This window comes from Vulpes vulpes, chromosome 2 (assembly GCF_048418805.1).
Source record: "Vulpes vulpes isolate BD-2025 chromosome 2, VulVul3, whole genome shotgun sequence".
Classification (NCBI taxonomy): domain Eukaryota; kingdom Metazoa; phylum Chordata; class Mammalia; order Carnivora; family Canidae; genus Vulpes; species Vulpes vulpes.
Window position 1 is genome coordinate 50,870,843 of NC_132781.1, and position 17,253 is coordinate 50,888,095.

Here is a 17,253-nt window from a genome sequence, read left to right on the forward strand (position 1 = left end):
TTAAATAGCAGATTGGACATGACTGAGGAGAGACTCAGTGAACTAGAATATACACTAGAGGATAGAAATCACCCAATATGAAGAAGAAAGAGAAAGCACTACAGAAATAAATGGCACCTTAGCAATCTGAAAGTGCTTCTCAGCTAAGAATTCTATGTCCAGTGAAAGTAGCCTCAACAATGAAGAGTAAAGACATTTCCCATCAAGTACAGCTAAGCGAATCCTCCTCTAGGGTCCTACAGCACAAGCAACAGCAAAGGAGTTCCCTTGGGCAGAGGAAAATGATGCTGCATGGAAAAGTAGGTCTTCAAGAATGAGCGAAGAGCGTCAGAAGTGGCAAGTATACAGGTAAATAGAAAATGAGTATTTTCCCCTTAACTTCTTGGAAACACACAAGACTGGTTAAAGCAAAATACAGATATTGTCTTGGGGGTTTATCATGCATGTGAAGTAATACATTTGATGATGATTACATAAAGGATGAAGGTGTGAACAGACCAGTAACCCAGGTAGACTGAAAAATGGGGGGGGGGCATATGTTGTATCCCTAGACTAATCCCCCTAAATAACAACACAAAGATGTGTAACTTGAAAGTCAAGAGGGAAATTATAATGGAATTATTTTTAACAATAGTCACATAATCCAAAAGAAGATAAGAAAGTAGAACAACATATCTAAAAAACCAGGATTTCAGGAAATCCTGAAAATAAATATAAAATAACACACCTAAATGTTAATAGAACAAACACACCAATTAAAGAGGCAGAGGTTAGGGATGCCTGGGTGGCTCAGCCGTTAAGCATCTCCTTTGGCCTAGGACATGATCTTAGAGTCCTGGGATCAAGTCCCATGTCAGACTCTCTGCATGGAGCCTGCTTCTCTCTCTGCCTATGTCTCTGCCCTTCTCTCTCTGTGTCTTTCATGAATAAATAAATAAAATCTTTAAAAAAGATTTTAAAAAGGCAGAGGTTATCAGAATGGTTAAAATGAAAAGTGAGACCTGACTCAATACAGTTTATAAGAAAAGCAGCTTAAATATGAAGACAAAACAAACGGATGGTGTATGGATGGAACTTATACCCCATGTAGATGGTAAGGATAAGAAGTTAAAGTAGTTTTATTCACATCAAATACAATAGACTTCCAAGACACAGGAAGTTATCAAAGATAAAGATGGACATTTCATAAAGATAAGAGGGTCCACTTGCCAGAAAGAGGAAACAAGCACAGAGTCTCAGAATACATGAAACATTGGTAGAACAGAAAGAAGAGAAACTAGTCCACAGTCCAAAAAAAGGGGGGGGGGGCTGGTGAGAAAAGTCAATAGAAACATAGAGGACCTGAACAACATCATCCATCAGCTTGACAAAATTGATATTGAACACTAAACCCAACAACTGAAAAATGTACATTCTTCCTAAGTGCACGCAGTCTGCTCACCAGACAGACCACATTCTGCTGCACAGAGCAAATAAGCCAAATGTAAAAGAATCGAAATCAGAGTGTGCTCTCTGGCCACAGCAGAATTAAATTAGAAATCAACAATAAGAGATCTCTGAAACTCCCAGATGATGCCGACAACATCTAAGTAATCCATGCTCGAGGAGGACTTCACAATGGAAACCAGAAAATATTTCACACAGAGGGGATAACAGAAACACAACAGGTGACAATTTATGGGGTACAGTTAGAGTCAGGCATAGAAGGAAATCCATAGCTTTAAGTGGCTCCTGTCAGAAATGAATAAAGGTCCAAAATTAATCACCAAGTTTCTATCTCAAGAGCTATAAAAAGTAAAAAGAAGGAGAGAAAAATCAACTCAGAGTAAGTAAAATGGAGAAAATATTGAAAAGATGTCAGAGAAACAGGGAACCAACAGAACATAGGAAAGTTGACAACAAAGCCAAAAGCTGATTCTTAAAAAAAATAAAAAATAAAAATAAATTATTTATTTGAGAGAGAGAGAGAGAGAGCACAGAGGGAGAGTGAGAGGGAGAAGCAGACTCCCCACTGAGCAGGAAGCCTGACATGGGGCTCGATCCCAGGACCCCGAGATCATGACCTGAGCTGAAGGCAGATGCTTAGCCGACGGAGCCACTCAGGTGCCCCTCAAAAGCTGACTCTTTGAAAAGATCAAAGTTTATTAAAGTTTATTAAAACCATAGCTAGACTGACCCAGAAAGAAAATGAGAAAAAAGCAAATGATCAATATCAGGAATGAAAAAAATTGCTTATTTCAGATTTTTTTTTAAAGATTTATTTATTTGAGAGACAGAGTGAATCTCAAGCAGACTCCCTGCTGAGTGAGGATCCCAATGCAAGGCTTGATCTTACAACCCTGAGGTCATAACCTGAGCCAAAATTGAGAGTTGGATGCTCAACTGACTGAGCCATCCAGGCACCCCGCTACTTCAGATCTTAAAAACACAAGAAAATATTACGAAATCTCCATGCCAATACACTCAACATTAACAATTTGATAAAAGGATATCATTAGAAACTTTATACTGATGCACCTGACAAATTCCTTCTGATTAAATGGAACAAATTCCCTAGAAAACACAATTTGCAAAAATTTGCACTAGAGGAATGAGAAAGTCTGTGTATCTCTATAGCTGGGTTTTTTTAAATGAGTTTTTAAATTAGAAACAAACAAAGCTCCCCACCCAGAAAATTCAAGGCCCTGATGGTCTCACTGGCAAATTCCTTCAAACTGCCAAAGAAGAAATAGTATCAAGTTTCGCAAACCCTTTCATGTAACAGAGGAAAAGGGGGAGATCCCCAACTTGTATGAGGCCAGCATGGTCATGGTACCAAACCAGACAAACACACCACAAGAAAAGCAAAAACAGCATCTGAAAACAATATTCCTCATGGATGTCGATGCATATGAACAACTCAACACGTTGAAGGGCTGATCCGTTACGACCAAGCAGGTTTCTCTCAGAATGCAAGGATGATTTCACATTTGAACATCAGTTCATGTAAATGACCCATATTAACAGCATAAAGGAGAAAAAAACCCAGATGCTCATGTCAGTAGATACAGGAAAAGCCTTGGACAGAATTAAACTTCCAATCATAATAAAACTCTCAGCCAACGAAGAATAAAGGCCCGCTCTGTGAGCCCACGGAGAACCTCTGAGCATGCGAGGCTCGATTTGAGGACCAAAGCTTCATCCTGTTTGGGGGACAGGATCTGAACCACAGAAGTAGGAGAGCGTACATGGCCGAATATGGAACTGTAGCCCCTGGGTTCTCCCTGAAAACCGGACACTCTGCAAAAGGTATTTTCTCCAGGCTGTGACACAGCACACTCAGAGACCAGCGGGCTGAGAAATGTCATTCTGTCCCTGGTCGTCACTTTTGGGAACAACTTGTGTACCTTTCCTAACATGTCCCCACTTTGCTGACAAAGACTGCTGACTCGTACTCCTCAGCGGGACACAGTGTGGCAGCTCCCCAAATCCCAGCCACGAAACCCCAAATCACTGCTTCTGTTCTTATTGCAGCACTCCCTGTTCTCTCGATCAACACCAAGATCTATGGTAACATCCCCGCCACTGCAGTGAATGCTGTCCCCGTTAAGACTGGGTGCGGGGCAAGGACCCTGTTGTCCCCACGTCCACTCAGCATTTTCTGGAGGTCTTGCTCATTGTGTGAGGGACAACAGAAAAATAAAGTCACTCCATGCAGACCCGAGAGAAAGTAAACCAACTCTATCTGTGGGTGGAGCTGCAGCTGGAGGGAAGAGACCAGAGGCTGTGTAGACCCTGCTTGCACTTCTTGCAAATGCCCTCTGAGCAAGCGCCAGAAGCGATGCTGCCCTGTGTACATGCTCATCCATCCCTGAGGCGCAGACACTCCCTGCTGGAAGCTCTCTCTTTAGCCCTTTCCTAGAGACAGAGAGAGGTTCCAGGGTGGCCCCTGGCAGCTCCATGGTGCCCTCTCCCCCGACAAACCCCCACTGGCTGGACAAGCAGGAGGGAAGCTGGTGCAAGAGAGGGATGGGGCAGGAGCATCACATCCCCACGAGGTCCCAGGGATTCCATGACAGATACGTTTAATCCCTTAGCATAGGCCAGATGGACCACAGGGTGAAGAACAGTGGCGGCAGTGTGGTGCCATGGCTGAGCATCTCTGCGGGGACAGGACACTGAGTCCAGGAGCAAAGCCGGGTGGCCCTTTCCTTCCCCAAAGACTTGCAACTGATGAGGGAAGTTGGCCTTGGGTGGTGGTGAGAGCCTGTCGTTGTCACCCCCGGCTTGGTGCCTACACCTCTGGGAGGCCCTCTATGGTCGGCCTGTCACATAAGTGGGCTCTCCATCGATACCTGTCTTTCCCTGGAGTCAGTTTAACTGAGGTCATCGAGGCCCGGAGAGGCTGGGAGGGGAAGGTGGGGCACTCGGCTGGGCTTGGCGCCTGGATGAGAGAGAAGCCGGGCAGCCTGCCGGGCTCTGAGCACAGGCAGCGGACACCTTGCGTGGGAGCAGCCCCATTTGCTAGGAAATTTGCAGAGAGGAGAGGAGAGAGTTAGTGCCGTTGCCTAGGCAACCACTCTGTCACATTGTAATGAGGCTGGCAGGGGAAGGAGGCTTGTCTTAAAGGAGCATTGAAGCATATTGATTTGCCTTCCAGAGGGGTCTCAGCAGGAACCCAGCTCCTTCCCTGGAAGCTCACTGGTGGGAGTTCCATGGGGTGGGGGGACAGCATTGAGGAGGCACCCCAAGCCCCACCACACCAGCTGAAGAGCAAAGTGGTGCCCCATGGCACCACAGCCGCTGGGCCACGTACCAGCACAGCTTGGGGGCTCTGGGCTGGTGTGAGGATCCTAGACAGGCAAGAGCCTCAGAGCCAGGCCCCATCCTACCTCCGCGTGCAGCCACAGCTTTGAGGTCCTCCCCATGTCTCCAGGGGAAAGCAGTGGAGTAAGAAGAAAGACGAGAATCTACATTGGTGCGCAGAGAGGTGTGGCAGCGAGGGGTGCTGGCTGTGGCCACCTTGCCCCTGACTTCAGCCAGCCCAAAAGGGGCGAATCAAAGCAGGGAGCCTAGGGGGGAACCTGCTGGTGGCACAGGATGGGGTGGGGGGGTGGGGGTGCAGGCATGGGGACCACTTAAATCCAGACATAGGACAAGCTCTCTAGGGGATTTTGATGCAGGAGTCCATCTAAATATTACAAACCCTGACAATGTAAAAATAATATCAGCACTAAAAATAAACACTGAGCCAGGAGGGGAGGCCAGAGGAAGAGGGACCAGGATGTGCCCAATGGGGGCCGAATGGAAACGCAGACTGGACACACGTCCAGCTCAACAGCACACGGAGCACGGGGATTTCTCTTTCTCCTGAGTAGCAAGGTTCTCTGGGAGAAGGTATTTGCGCGGTGGGGGTGAACGAGCTTCTAGTTCCCAATTTCTTCTGCCTCACTTTGGTTTCCCATCCTCCTGTCAAGTTCAAGTCCGATCTATGCTTCCCGGCTGTGAAGCATGTGGGGGATGACCTCATCCTTTTGCACTGGTGCCTGCTCATCTCTCCCGCTTGTTTCTTAGCCGTTGAGGATGTGCGTGTGTGCCAGGCATGGTCCCAGGCGCCTCCCACGTGGCGGCCCGCTGGCTGCACCCAGCCGGCAGAAGGGGGCTCTGAGGGCAGGGCCCGGGAGGCCAACGTGTCCACGTCGCAGGTCGAGACTTGGGAGTTGGTCTTAGGGGACACAGTCTGACACTTGCGCATTCTATTTCCCACATGCACCTGCAAAGACCAACGTCTGCATGGCGCCCACCCCCCTGCCGCCCCAGTGACGACATTGGCTATTCTGGGTACTAGGCTTCTGTTGCTCTTGCTGTTATGTTCTTTGCATTTTATTTTCTTGAAGCAACACAAAAACAAGTGTATAATTTTAAAAGACCTGCTCTACTAAGATATAAAGTACATATCACACGATTCACCCATTCAAGCGTACAATACGATGGTTTTTGGTATATTACGTTATTTCAAAAAATGACATGCTTGTGTATGTTGACCGTAACATTTTCACCATTTTTAAGTGCTCAGTTCAGTGGCTTTGATCACTTTCGCCATGTTGTGTAGCCATTACCTCTTTCCAGGTCCAGAACTTGTTCATCACCCCACACACAGATTCTGTCCCCATGAGTTATTACTCCCTACACCCACCCAGGTCCCCCTGCCCCTGGTAGCCTCGACTCTGCCTTCTGTCTCAATGGCCCGACCCCCCTCGGGCCTGTTGGGAGTGGATCCTACGAGGTCTGTGTGTCTGGGTCTGGCTTAGGTCTCTCAACACGCTGTCCTCTAGGTTCATCCACAGGCCTGTGTCAGGATGCCCTCCCTCTTTAAAGCTGAGTAATATTCCCGCATGTGAACACAACACATGGTTTATCTGCCTTCTGTCCAGGGACACGTGAGTTGTTTCGTTTCTTGGCTACTGTGGATGAGGATGCCATGTGCAGGGGCATACAGACCTCTCTGTTCCAGACTCAGCTCTCCGTTCCCTTGGGTTCACCCCAAAGGGAGGATCACTGGGTCATATTGTTGTACAATTTGGAAAATATAAACAGTCTTAGTCAAGTCGGATCTCAGGTCTCAGTCTACTTAAGGAAATCGGCAGAGCCTAACTTCCCCGTTTTACAAAAAGAAAAGCCCCCAAGCAGGAGCTCGCATCCCTGACTCACGACCACGCTGTCTTGTCTCCTCTGAGCCTCTGCCCTCTTCTGCACACATGCAGGCTGGGAGCAGCCCTGGAGCATCGATGTGGAGGCTGCGGGGACACTTGGGACATTGGACATGCTCCCTGAATCTTCAGCAGCCCCCTCCTGGGCTTTCTGAGTTCGCAAAATGTTTGTGACCAGTCCTGCATTTGGTCATCTCAACTGCCTACAAGGGCCTGATGGTGGCATCATTCATTCCCATTCCACAGCAGTGGAGACTCTCTGAGCCACTCCCCAGGAGGGTCAGGACAAGACTCCGGCCCCCCAGCTCTGGCACAGCACCCTCTCCACCCCCTGAAGCCTCTCCCAGTCCTTACCAGGTGCTGAGAGGCCATGGGGAATAAGAACACTCAGGCCAATGAAAGAGGCTGCTCTCCCCCTTTCTCCCAAGGCTGCTCCTCTCAGGCTCTCAGGGCCCACCTCACTGGAGGGCACACCCCAGAGAACAGAGATCCTCCGTGGCAGAGCCACTCAGGGATCCGAGGCTGGAGCAGCCCCACCACCATCTTGTCTTCTCAAGGTACTCAAGCCCAGCCCCTCGCCCCATGCCCAAGGATGCCTCCTCCAGTGCGGGTGACCCGGGGACAGCCTGGAAGTCGGCATCCCGTCCTTGTTCTGTACCTCCCTGGGTGACATATTAGTTACTCCTCCCCAGGGCTCCAGTTCCCCCATCTGTGACATGAGAAGGTTGGACCATATGGATCACCCCGGGCACCTCTGCATTCTGCGATTTGTTGGGCCTGGGGCCTTCTTTAGAAAGGTCACTTTCCAGGGGCTAAATACTAAACAATGGGACAGAGATAGAAATGGGTGTTAAAACACATATCAGAGCTTTCCAGAAAACAGGTGCTTGGGGACGTTTCACCTCAGAAAGGGTAGTTCACGTGGGAAATGTGAACCCCAGGAGAAGCTGCCCTGGTCTAAGACAGGGGTCTCCAGCTGGGAGAAATTGTAAAAGGACAGCATGGGGTGACAGGAAGGAAGATACAATGCAGACTCCGGGGGCCCCTTCCAGGCCCGTGTGTACCGGCTCCACATGTATGCACGCAGACGATGATCCTGACCCTCAGACCCTGCATGGGGACAGCAGCCCCAGCACACATTCTGCTCCCTTGGCATCCCCATGCTGGCCACCCCAGGAGGACAGGAAGGAGGACCAGATGACCAGCTTGCTGGTGCTGCCTGCACCCCCAACTCCCACCCTGCCTTGAGACACCCTTCCTGGGTCTGAGCATCCCTCTGTCTCATTAAACAGTGTCACCTAAGGGCGTGTGCAGCTGCTATCTCTGTACCTCCCCAGCGGCAAGTCAGACCCTCCCCCCACCGCGCCGCTAGTCCCCGCCCTGCCCCGCCCCCCACTCTGCCCTCCCCATCCCACATCCTGGGGGTCCAGGGCCCCCTGCAGCCCTGGACAGCCAGGATGGACTCTTCTCTCAGTTAAATTTCCCCCGCCTTTTTGATGTCACATCCTGTCCCAGCCTGCTTCCCCGCCGCCGCCCTCCCCACGCCCGCGCGTGAGCGTGGCGCGCGGGTCTCTCTGCGCCACCCGGCAGCCTTTCTCGCAAACTTTTGGCACCCCCTCCCAGGCGCGCGGTGCGGGGGGAGGGCAGGAGGAGGGGCCGCGGAGGGCTGCGCCCCGCCCGGGGACAGTGGGGACAGCGCGCAGGACGCGCTCGCCATGCAGAGCAGAGGCTCCGGGTGCTGAAGGCGCAGGGCCAGAGAGCCGGGAGCGCGTCCGCGTCCACGCAGCGCCGGCGCCAGCACCAGGGCTCCGCATGCCAGGACGGCGGCCGTGGCAGCGAGACATGCAACCGGCCCGGAAGCTCCTCAGCCTCCTCTTCCTCATCCTGATGGGCACCGAACTCACTCAAGTACGTGCATCCAACGCCATTTTACTCCCTGCGAGCGAGCGAGGAGGGTGCGCGGTGGCCGCCCAGCCTGGCGCGGGGACGGGGACCTGGAAGTCGGGAGCGGCTCGCAGCTCAGCTCGTCGCCAGCCGCCAGCCGCCAGCCGGGGTGGGGAGGGGGCCGGCGTGCCTGCCGCGCTCGCGCTCGGGCGGGAGGGAGGGGCGCGGTCTGCCCCAGGACTGCTGCGCCTCCCCACCTGGGACCCCCGCCCTGGCCCGGCCCTGCGGGGCTGAGCCCTCTCTCCTAGGACCCCCAGCCTCGCTCCCCTGAGAAGTTCAAAGGGCAGCACAGGGGCTCCTTCGCTGCTTGTCATCCGGGGGGATTGGGGGAGCAGGGTGTCCAAGCGCCTGGCATCTCCAGAGGTAGATCTGAGTCCCACCCCCCACACCCCTGTCCAGAGCATCCTGCATCTCTGCCTTTGGGTATGATGCCGCCCTTGGGGCTCCCCAAGCAGGCGGCGGTGGCAATTGTGCCTCGGGGGCCAGACGGGGAAGGGCAGGCAGCGCGTGCTGGGCTGGGTGCATTATGGACTCAGTGTGCAGGCTTGGGGGGTTGTGGCCACATGCGCGGCGTGAAGTGTGAGTGGCAAGCCGCCGTGTGCGTGTGTGGGGACCGCTGGGCATTTTAAGCGGGCTTGCCATCCCCCGAACAATGTATCCATAGAAAGCCTGTCTCTGGCTGCTATTCTCCATTTTAAAAATCCATTTCAGAGCTGGCTGGTCTGGGAGGCGGAGAAGGGCCGTCTGGGAGCACTGGAATGGGGGTGCTGCTTTGGCACTGGGGTGCTGGGAAGAGGCTGCCAGCTTCAGGAGCCAAGCTGCTCAGGAGTGACATTAAAATGCCCTTTCGAGGGTGCCACTGTGCCACACTCAGAGCTGAGGGATGCCGGCTGGTCCAGGAGGTGGACGGGCAGCCCCGCACTTTGGCCACAAGCCCCAGCTTCCCTGACACTCCCTCCCTCTCTCTGTCTCCCTCCATCTCAGGATAAAAGAGGAAACAAAGAGAGAGGGCAAGAGGTGGATCCCAGGAGAGAAGGCTCTGGAATAGGCGTGCTGTGTTCCGCCCGGGAAAGCGCAGTGTCTAGAGGGTTTTGCTGTCCCACCTGCCCTCAGGGACCCCTTCCCTGGTGCCACCAGACTGCCACCTCCCCTGGAGAAGTTCCCTGCGTGGTCTCAGGGAGAACCGGGAAGTTTTCCTGGCTGCAGGGAGAGCCTGGCCAAGGGGCTTGTGTACTGTGGATGGACAGTTGTACATATGCACACTCGCTCACATGTGTGCACACTCACACACACTCCACAGATGTGAACACACAGACGCAGAAAGGAGCCAGGCAGGTGGTAATTAGCAGCATGTGCCTCACTTAGACATTTTGGGGAAGAGATAGCTGGTTATCCGTGGGCCTGGCAGTGGCTGCCCTGAGGGCCCCCCAGGCCTCAATGGCCCTCCCGATTCTAGGCACCCAGAGGACAGATGCTTTCCATCCAGAGGGCTCATCCTTGCATCTTTTTTAAGATCCCCTGTTCTTGAAAGAAACTTTTGGTTCAAGTTCAATTGGAAGCTTTGTCTCAGTGTCGAAAGTGTCCACCTAGCCTGCCCCCCACCCCCGAGGGTCCGCCAGCCCCTGCACACACACCTCCGCCTCCTGTTGCAGCCAGGTCCCCTTGCAGCCCTGGGTCAGCTCCCCAGGCCCCCAGCCTGCCCCTGGGCCGGCAAGAGGAATGATGTTTTCTTTGGGAGGCTCCCCTCTCTGAAATCCAGCTGTGGGATGTCTCAGGGGACCGTGTCCCTCAGTGCAGCCAGAGGCATGGCCTCTCCCTCCCTCCCTCCCCCCAGCCTGCCTCAGAGGGAGGTTAGGCTACCAGAGTCCTGTGTCGGAAGCCTATTGGAAGCCTATTGTCCCGAATTGTGGTGGAATTTTAGAACAAAGGCTCCACCGGCTAAAATCACTCCGGTTGTTCCAAGTCTATGAAGGTTAGAGAGTAGCCACTGGCTCTAGAGATGCCCACTACCTGGGCTGCCCAGGTGGCCCCATCGGGGCTGGGCCAGGGGCCTGGCACCTTTCGTAGCACTCTCAAAGGTGGGGAGTAGAACAGGGTCAGGGCCGGGCTGCTCTGAATCCAACAGCTGCTTGGGGCCATCCACACTCCGGAGTCTTGCTTTCTTGACCCCAAAGTGACTCAACCCCAGGAAGCCACACTGCACGGTGTCGTGAGCAGAGCTCCGTATGCCCCTGAACACGGAGAGTGAGCACGCAGACGCGAAGCACCGGGGGCTGAGCCGTGAGGTGTCGGCTCCCCTGCCCACCCTGTTTGTCTCCCACCTTGCAGAAGTCTCTCCCACAGCTGCACCCTGCCCACCCCGCCCATGGGACCCTGCCAGAGATCCACACACAAGGTTCTAGGGCCACCGTGTTCATGGGTCAGCACGCATGGAGGTGGAAACAAGTGAGAAACGTGCGGCTTGTACCTGCACTTCCTCAGCGCTGCTTGAAGGATGCGGGCGGAGGGCGGGGGAGAGGAGCACATGGCCGCGCCATCTGTTCTCCCGACAGCTCGTGGATGATGAGCCACTCAATCAAATGCCGGCCAGTGATGGATGGCCTACTACGTGCCAGGCTGGTGGGCCCAGAGGAACTTTGTCCTCAGACAGAAAGATGTTTTACTTGGTCCTGTTCTCTGATTTCCAATCAAAGGCTGGTGCTTCATGCTCCATGGGAAGCATCATAGGAGTTTCCCAGCGGGATGTGGGGAGCTGACCCCTCTGTCTTGGGAGAGGTTGGTGTGGGGAAGCTGACCCCTCTGTCTTGGGGGAGGTGGGTGCAGGGAAGCTGATCTCTCTGTCTTAGGGGAGGTGGGGTTTGAGGGAGCTGACCTCTCTGTCTTGGGGGAGGTGGGGTTTGGGGGAGCAAACCTCTCTGTTTTGGGGGAGGTAGGGTTTGGGGGAACTGACCTCTCTGTCTTGGGGGATGTAGGGGGGACCTGACCCCTCTGTCTTGGGGGTGGTGGATGCAGGGGAGCTGACCCCTCTGTCTTGGGAGAGGTGGGTGTGGGGGAGCTGACCCCTCTGTCTTGGGGGTAGTGGGTGCGGGGGAGCTGACCCCTCTGTCTTGGGGGCAGTGGGTGCGGGGAAGGCTACCTGAGCCCCAGGCCCACCTGGTCCACCAGTAGAAGTATGCTCCTGCGTTTGAAGGTGTGAAATGGGTGGGGCTCTGTAGCAACGACCTTGACTCAGCTGCCCTTACATGTACCCCAATACCACCAGGCACCATTGATGTGACCTTGAGAAAAGCTCCTGGCCTCCTAACCTGGACCTCCACCTTTTAAAAACTGGATGACCCTGGAAGATGTCGCCGCCCTCCTCCCACCCCCTGCCCCTGTCCTGCTAGGTCGCTAACTCACCCTCCCCGTGGTGTGCTGTTCTTGGACACCAGCTGGCTTTAGCACAGTCAGACCTGGGTTCACGTACAGAGCGTGTCCGAGCCGTGTGGTCTGGTGTCTGGGCTGACATGCTTTGTGGGAAGACCCAAGGCTCTGCCGTTATTGTTTGTTTAGGAGGCCGGAGACTGTGAACCCGGGGCTCTGGGGTTGGAGCGGGGGTGGGTGTTGGAGAGGGTGACGTGTGTGTGGTCCTGGGGGTCCTGGGGTCACTCCTGCCTGCTCTTGCCCAGGGCCAGCAGTGAGCCTGGGGAGGAGCAGGGTCCAGGCAGGAGGAATCCAGGGGGAATCAGATTTATTCTAACAGAGAAGCAGAGCTTCCGTCCCTAGCAGGGCTTAGCCTTTCTTAAGGACGCAGGCCTCCACGCATGCTTCCAGCCGTGAACAATGAGCAGAGTGCACTTGAGGGCCAGGTGTCACCATGGTTGGCACTGCTGGTCCAGGAGCCCGAGTCCAGACGTGAACAAACCCTACTCCCCTTGGGGAGGTGTGGGTGGGTGCTGTGGACGGGCGGGGCAGGTGTCACAGAGCAGCTGGTGGGACAAGGCCCTAGGAAACCCACCAGGACCTGTCACCCCAAATCTGTTCTCTACTCCTGAGATTCTGCTTGTCCTACAGAGGAAGATGCAACTGCTCCCCTGAGCAAACTTATTTTTTTTAAAGATTGTATTTATTTATTTGAAAGAGAGAGAAGGAGCAGGTGGAGGGGCAGAGGGAGGAGCAGACCCCCCCCCTCAATGAGCAGGGAACTCAACTCGGGACTTGATCCCAGGACCCTGAGATCATGACACCAAGGTGAAGGCAGACACTCTTTTTATAAGATTTTATTTATTTATTCATGAGAGAGAGAGAGGCAGAGATACAGGCAGAGGGAGAAGCAGGCTCCTTGTAGGGATCCCGATGCGGGACTTGATCCCCAGACCCCGGGATCACAACCTGAGCTGAAGGCAGACGCTTAACCACTGAGCCACCCAGGCGCCCCCTCCCCTAAAGCATACTTAATTTCTTAAAATATTTTATTTATTTATTTGACAGAGAGAAAGAGCAGGGGGTGGGGCAGAGGGAGAGGGAGAAGCAGACTGCCCGTTGAGCAGGGAGCCTGATGCAGGGGCTCGATCCCAGGACCCCAAGATCATGACCTGAGCTGAAGGCAGACATTTCACCGACTGAGCCCCCCAGGTGCCCCCTCCCCTGAGCAAATTTAATGAGAATAAAACAGCCCAGTCCTGTGACCTATTGGAGACTGACCTTGGGCTGATGACCCCGCAGACCTCCCATCTACCTGCCCTGGCTCCTGGCCTGCCCCCACGTCTGCCCTGGAGAACAGGGTGGTAGCAATAGTGGGGCTGGGGGTTCAGGAGCACTACGGTCTTCCCCTAAATCCATCAGCTCACAGTGCACAGCATTTACTCCTCCTTTGCAGGTGGGTCTGCAGGCCCCTTCCCTCAGGGCCGGCCCACCAGAGAGGAGCAGGGGGTGAGGAGTGCTCCCCACTCCCAGGTGGCCCCACCTTCCAGGGAAGGAAGGTGCTGTGACACCGGAGGGCGGGGGGGCTGCTGCAAATCCTCCTCCCTGGCAGCTGCTTCATCTCTGAAAGCAATTTGCTTCTCCTTCCACTGACTTCAGCCTTCTCCAATAAAAAGAAAGGTAATTTTCCGCCTTGGGTTGTATTTATTACTAAAGTTATCAAGCCCTGTAATCAGTATTAACATCACCGTGTAAAGTAATACAAAACTAATTACTAGCTAAAGTGAATTAGATACATGACAACTGCAAGCCGGGCTGACGGGGAGGGGAGCCAACTTTGGGCTCAGATGCTCTTCACACTCTGAAAGCAGCAGCCACAGGGTCCTCGCCACGGCTGGGCCTCTCCTGAAGGTCCCATGGTCCAGGTGGCTCTGACCTGCACAGCAAGTGGGACGGGAGGATGCCCGTCCCTTTGCTTTTCAGAGGGGCACATGCATGAGAAACTCGCCAGACTCTAGAGCACATGGTTGGGATGCCCGGGTGGCTCAGCAGTTGGGCATCTGCCTTTGGCTCAGGTTGTGATCCCAGAGTTCTGGGATCGAGTCCCATATTGGGCTCCCTGTGGGGATCCTGCTTCTCCCTCTGCCTGTGTCTCTGCCTCTCTGTGTCTCTCATGAATAAATAAATAAATCTTTAAAAAATAAAATAAAAAATAAAGCACGTGGTTAACTCCAGCCCGGATGCTGAGCGTCCCCGAGGCACACTGCCCACCAGGACCGTGTCTGGATGCCCACGTCATCGAGCTGCAGACCTTTGCAGAGCAGCGCTACGGGTCTGGGTTGGCTGCATCTCCAGTGGCGGGCCCTACGCTCCACCAGCTCTGACCTGGAAACGCAGCCTTTGAAGGGGAGCAGCAGAGCGCCAGGGAGCGTTTGGCAGGGGCCCCACATTGTCTCCTTCCTCTTACCAGGAAGGGGGGCAGCCTGGAGCAAGTCCCCATGGCAGGGTGTGTGTGTGTGTGTCTGGGACAGCACACCTGGGCTCCTCACCTCCATTCTCTGGGGCTCACGGAGCAGCTCTGCTCCCCGCAGGTGTCCCAGCGTCTGTGTGACGGCTGAGTCCAAGAAGCAGGCAAGAATGCACAGACGTACTTAGCTCATGCTGCTCGCCCCTGGCATGCCCGTCTGCAGCCCCAGTCACATCCTGTGTGGCTATAAGCATCATTCAGGGAGCACTCCCTGGGGAAAAGGGACCAAGCTCTGCCGGAGAGGGGGGGCTTCTTGTAAATGCCGGCTCCCCCTTCCTTTGCACCCAGGTTACACCTCACAACAACTGCCAGATGTCAGAGGGTGAAGGCACCTTCTTTGCTCTCAGGCAGTGCTTAAAGATGCCAGCTTTCCAATCCGCTTGCTCTGATCTCCGCCACAGGGATTGGGCCCGTGGGCTCCTTATGCACGGTTTAATGACATCTACGGTCTAGCAGTCAGTCGGGAGGAGAGAGGGTGGCTGTGGGAGCCGGGCCTGGGGGGATATGAGGGGAAGCCCCCTCCCCGGCTGCGTCCACACTCAGATGTGCAGGCTAGAAGTGTGCCCTCCTGCCGTGCGTGGGGCGGGTGAGCAGATAGGACGCTGTTCCGGAGCTCAGGCTTCCCGGCAGAGACTTCCAGTGTGCAAGATGGTGCTCGCGGGTGGCTCCGGAAAGCAAGTTACTCCCGCTTGGGGTGTCTGAGGGTCGAAGAGAGAACAGAGGTGTATTCATACATGTTATAAATAGTGTGCTCAGCACCGCGGGGCGTTGGCGTTACATCTGACAGCAGAGCGGGACTCGGAGAAGAAACGGAGGCAGGCTTTCAGAAACAATCTGCTGCTCTCAGGTGTGGGTCCCGGAGCCCCTGGCCTGCCCCGTGCTCTGAGGCTCCCGATCCCCCGGCAGCCCAGCCTCCCGGCCTCATCCTGCAGCCTCAGGGGGCATGGCATCGAGGTAGTCCTTTTCTCCAGAGATGGTGCACTGTCCCGGAGAGCTGGCTGGGCAGCTTCCTGAGGCCGAGTCCAGGCTCCGCAGGCCGAGGGTCCTGATCGGCTGAGGGCAGAGCGTGGGCTCTGGGAGGGAAGAGCCTCTGGGAGCACCCAAGTCCTGCTCTGAGCGGACGGTGACTTCCTGGGTGTCCCAGGGTTGACTCTCAGATGTTTTCATAGCCAACGTCAATTTCTGATCCACATCAGGGTCCACGAATTTGTGTCAGCATCAATAACTGATCCAGTAAAAACCAGTCTGTCCCCAATCCCTTAACCGACAGCAGGAAACAGTCACATCCATGGGACCCCCACCCCACGAAGCCCTGAGCTCAGCGCACAGGGCATCGTGCCTGCCGAGTTCTCTCATCCAGGCCCCTCACTCCCACATGTGGACTCCATTCCAGGGGGCAACTAAGAGGATTTGAAGTCGTGGCCTCCCAGTCTGGACATAAGCTCGTCGGAGGCAATGTTTATGAAAGCGGCAAGGAACGTTCCAGAGCAGGAGCAGAGGGTGTGGGGGGGGTGGGGAACGGGGAGGGGCCACGGGCAGTCAGCTCTCTGGATGGACAGACTATCAGGACAAAGGGCTGGAAGGGGGTGTCGTGGCTCAGGAAAGAAGCAGCCCCGGTGATAGCTGCGGGTCACAGAGCCCTTTGTCCTTGAAAGCAGCCCCTGTTCTGGGGGTGGGGGGCTAGAATAGACACCATGAATCCAGGCACCTCCAAAGGAGCCTGAGCCTACATGAATGGTGGAAGGAAGTGGCCTGGGAGTTGGTTCGGGACCACACGGGCCAGCTCTCCACAACGGGGCTAACGAACTTCCACCACAGTGGCACCCAGTGATGCCCGAGCCCATCTGGGGCAGGTGCACAGTGAGCTGCTGGGGCTCTGGCCTGCATCTTCTGAGCCCCTCTCCAGACATGCTCTCCCAGGGGTCGGGCACAGAGCAGAGCACACACCTTGCCTTTCCCTGCGGCCCAGCCCCACAGCAGCAGTGTCGGGAGACCCTCCACCACCGACGGCCCTGCAGAGTGCATGGGACTCGGCCAGGAGGAAAGCCCCCTTAGGGATGGGTGTGAGCAGCAGTAACCCCGCCCACCGCAGCCCACCCGGGTTGACCCAGAGGCTGTGGAGGGGGGCAGGATAAGGGAATGCTTGGATCGGGCTGCCCGTGGCTGCTGGGAGAGGGGTTCAGGTCACCTGTGGGCTCCTCTTAAGGTGTGGGCTCCTCTTAAGGTGCCTCAGGTCACCTGTGGGCTCCTCTTAAGGCTCAGACCAGACCCTCTGCTGCTGCAGGGCCGTTCTTCCCCAGCAGGGAAATGAGAGCAAAGGGTGCATACAGGCCAGGAGGAGCACAATGACCACACATGGAGCCCCCCTTCCACTCCCACGGCTCTCTGCCCACCTCCACCCCGCCCCTAGCAATGTGCAGATACTATGAGGAAAATGTGCCTGTTGTTTAACCGCAAAAGGGCATCCAAACTTTGTTCTCTGGGGATGTCCCTTTGTTTAGCCCTAAGCAAGGCCCTGTCCCATGGGCCTGTGCTCGGTCTGTGGAATGGAGATGGTCAGGTGGCCCTGCGGCCGTTGTGAGGCTTTGTCAGGCCATGCTCTGACACCCCACGTGTGCCTGTGCCCTCGAAGCAGGGGGGTGCTTCACGGGCATGTCACGTCCATCAGCCCTCCTCCTGAAAGCTCTGAAA

At 54.9% G+C, this 17,253-nt stretch overlaps 1 protein-coding gene across 2 annotated transcripts in view; it reads left to right on the forward strand.

The window, feature by feature from the left end:
* The first annotated feature begins 8,237 nt into the window (after positions 1 to 8,237).
* OLFM1 (olfactomedin 1) overlaps positions 8,238 to 17,253 on the forward strand; it is a 38,028-nt gene continuing 29,012 nt past the window's right edge. For both annotated transcript variants that reach the window (XM_025982060.2, XM_025982061.2), the window contains exon 1: positions 8,238 to 8,597. In XM_025982060.2, coding sequence (XP_025837845.1) covers positions 8,502 to 8,597 — 96 coding nt within the window. In that variant the 5' untranslated portion in view covers positions 8,238 to 8,501. The remainder of the gene's footprint in view (positions 8,598 to 17,253) is intronic.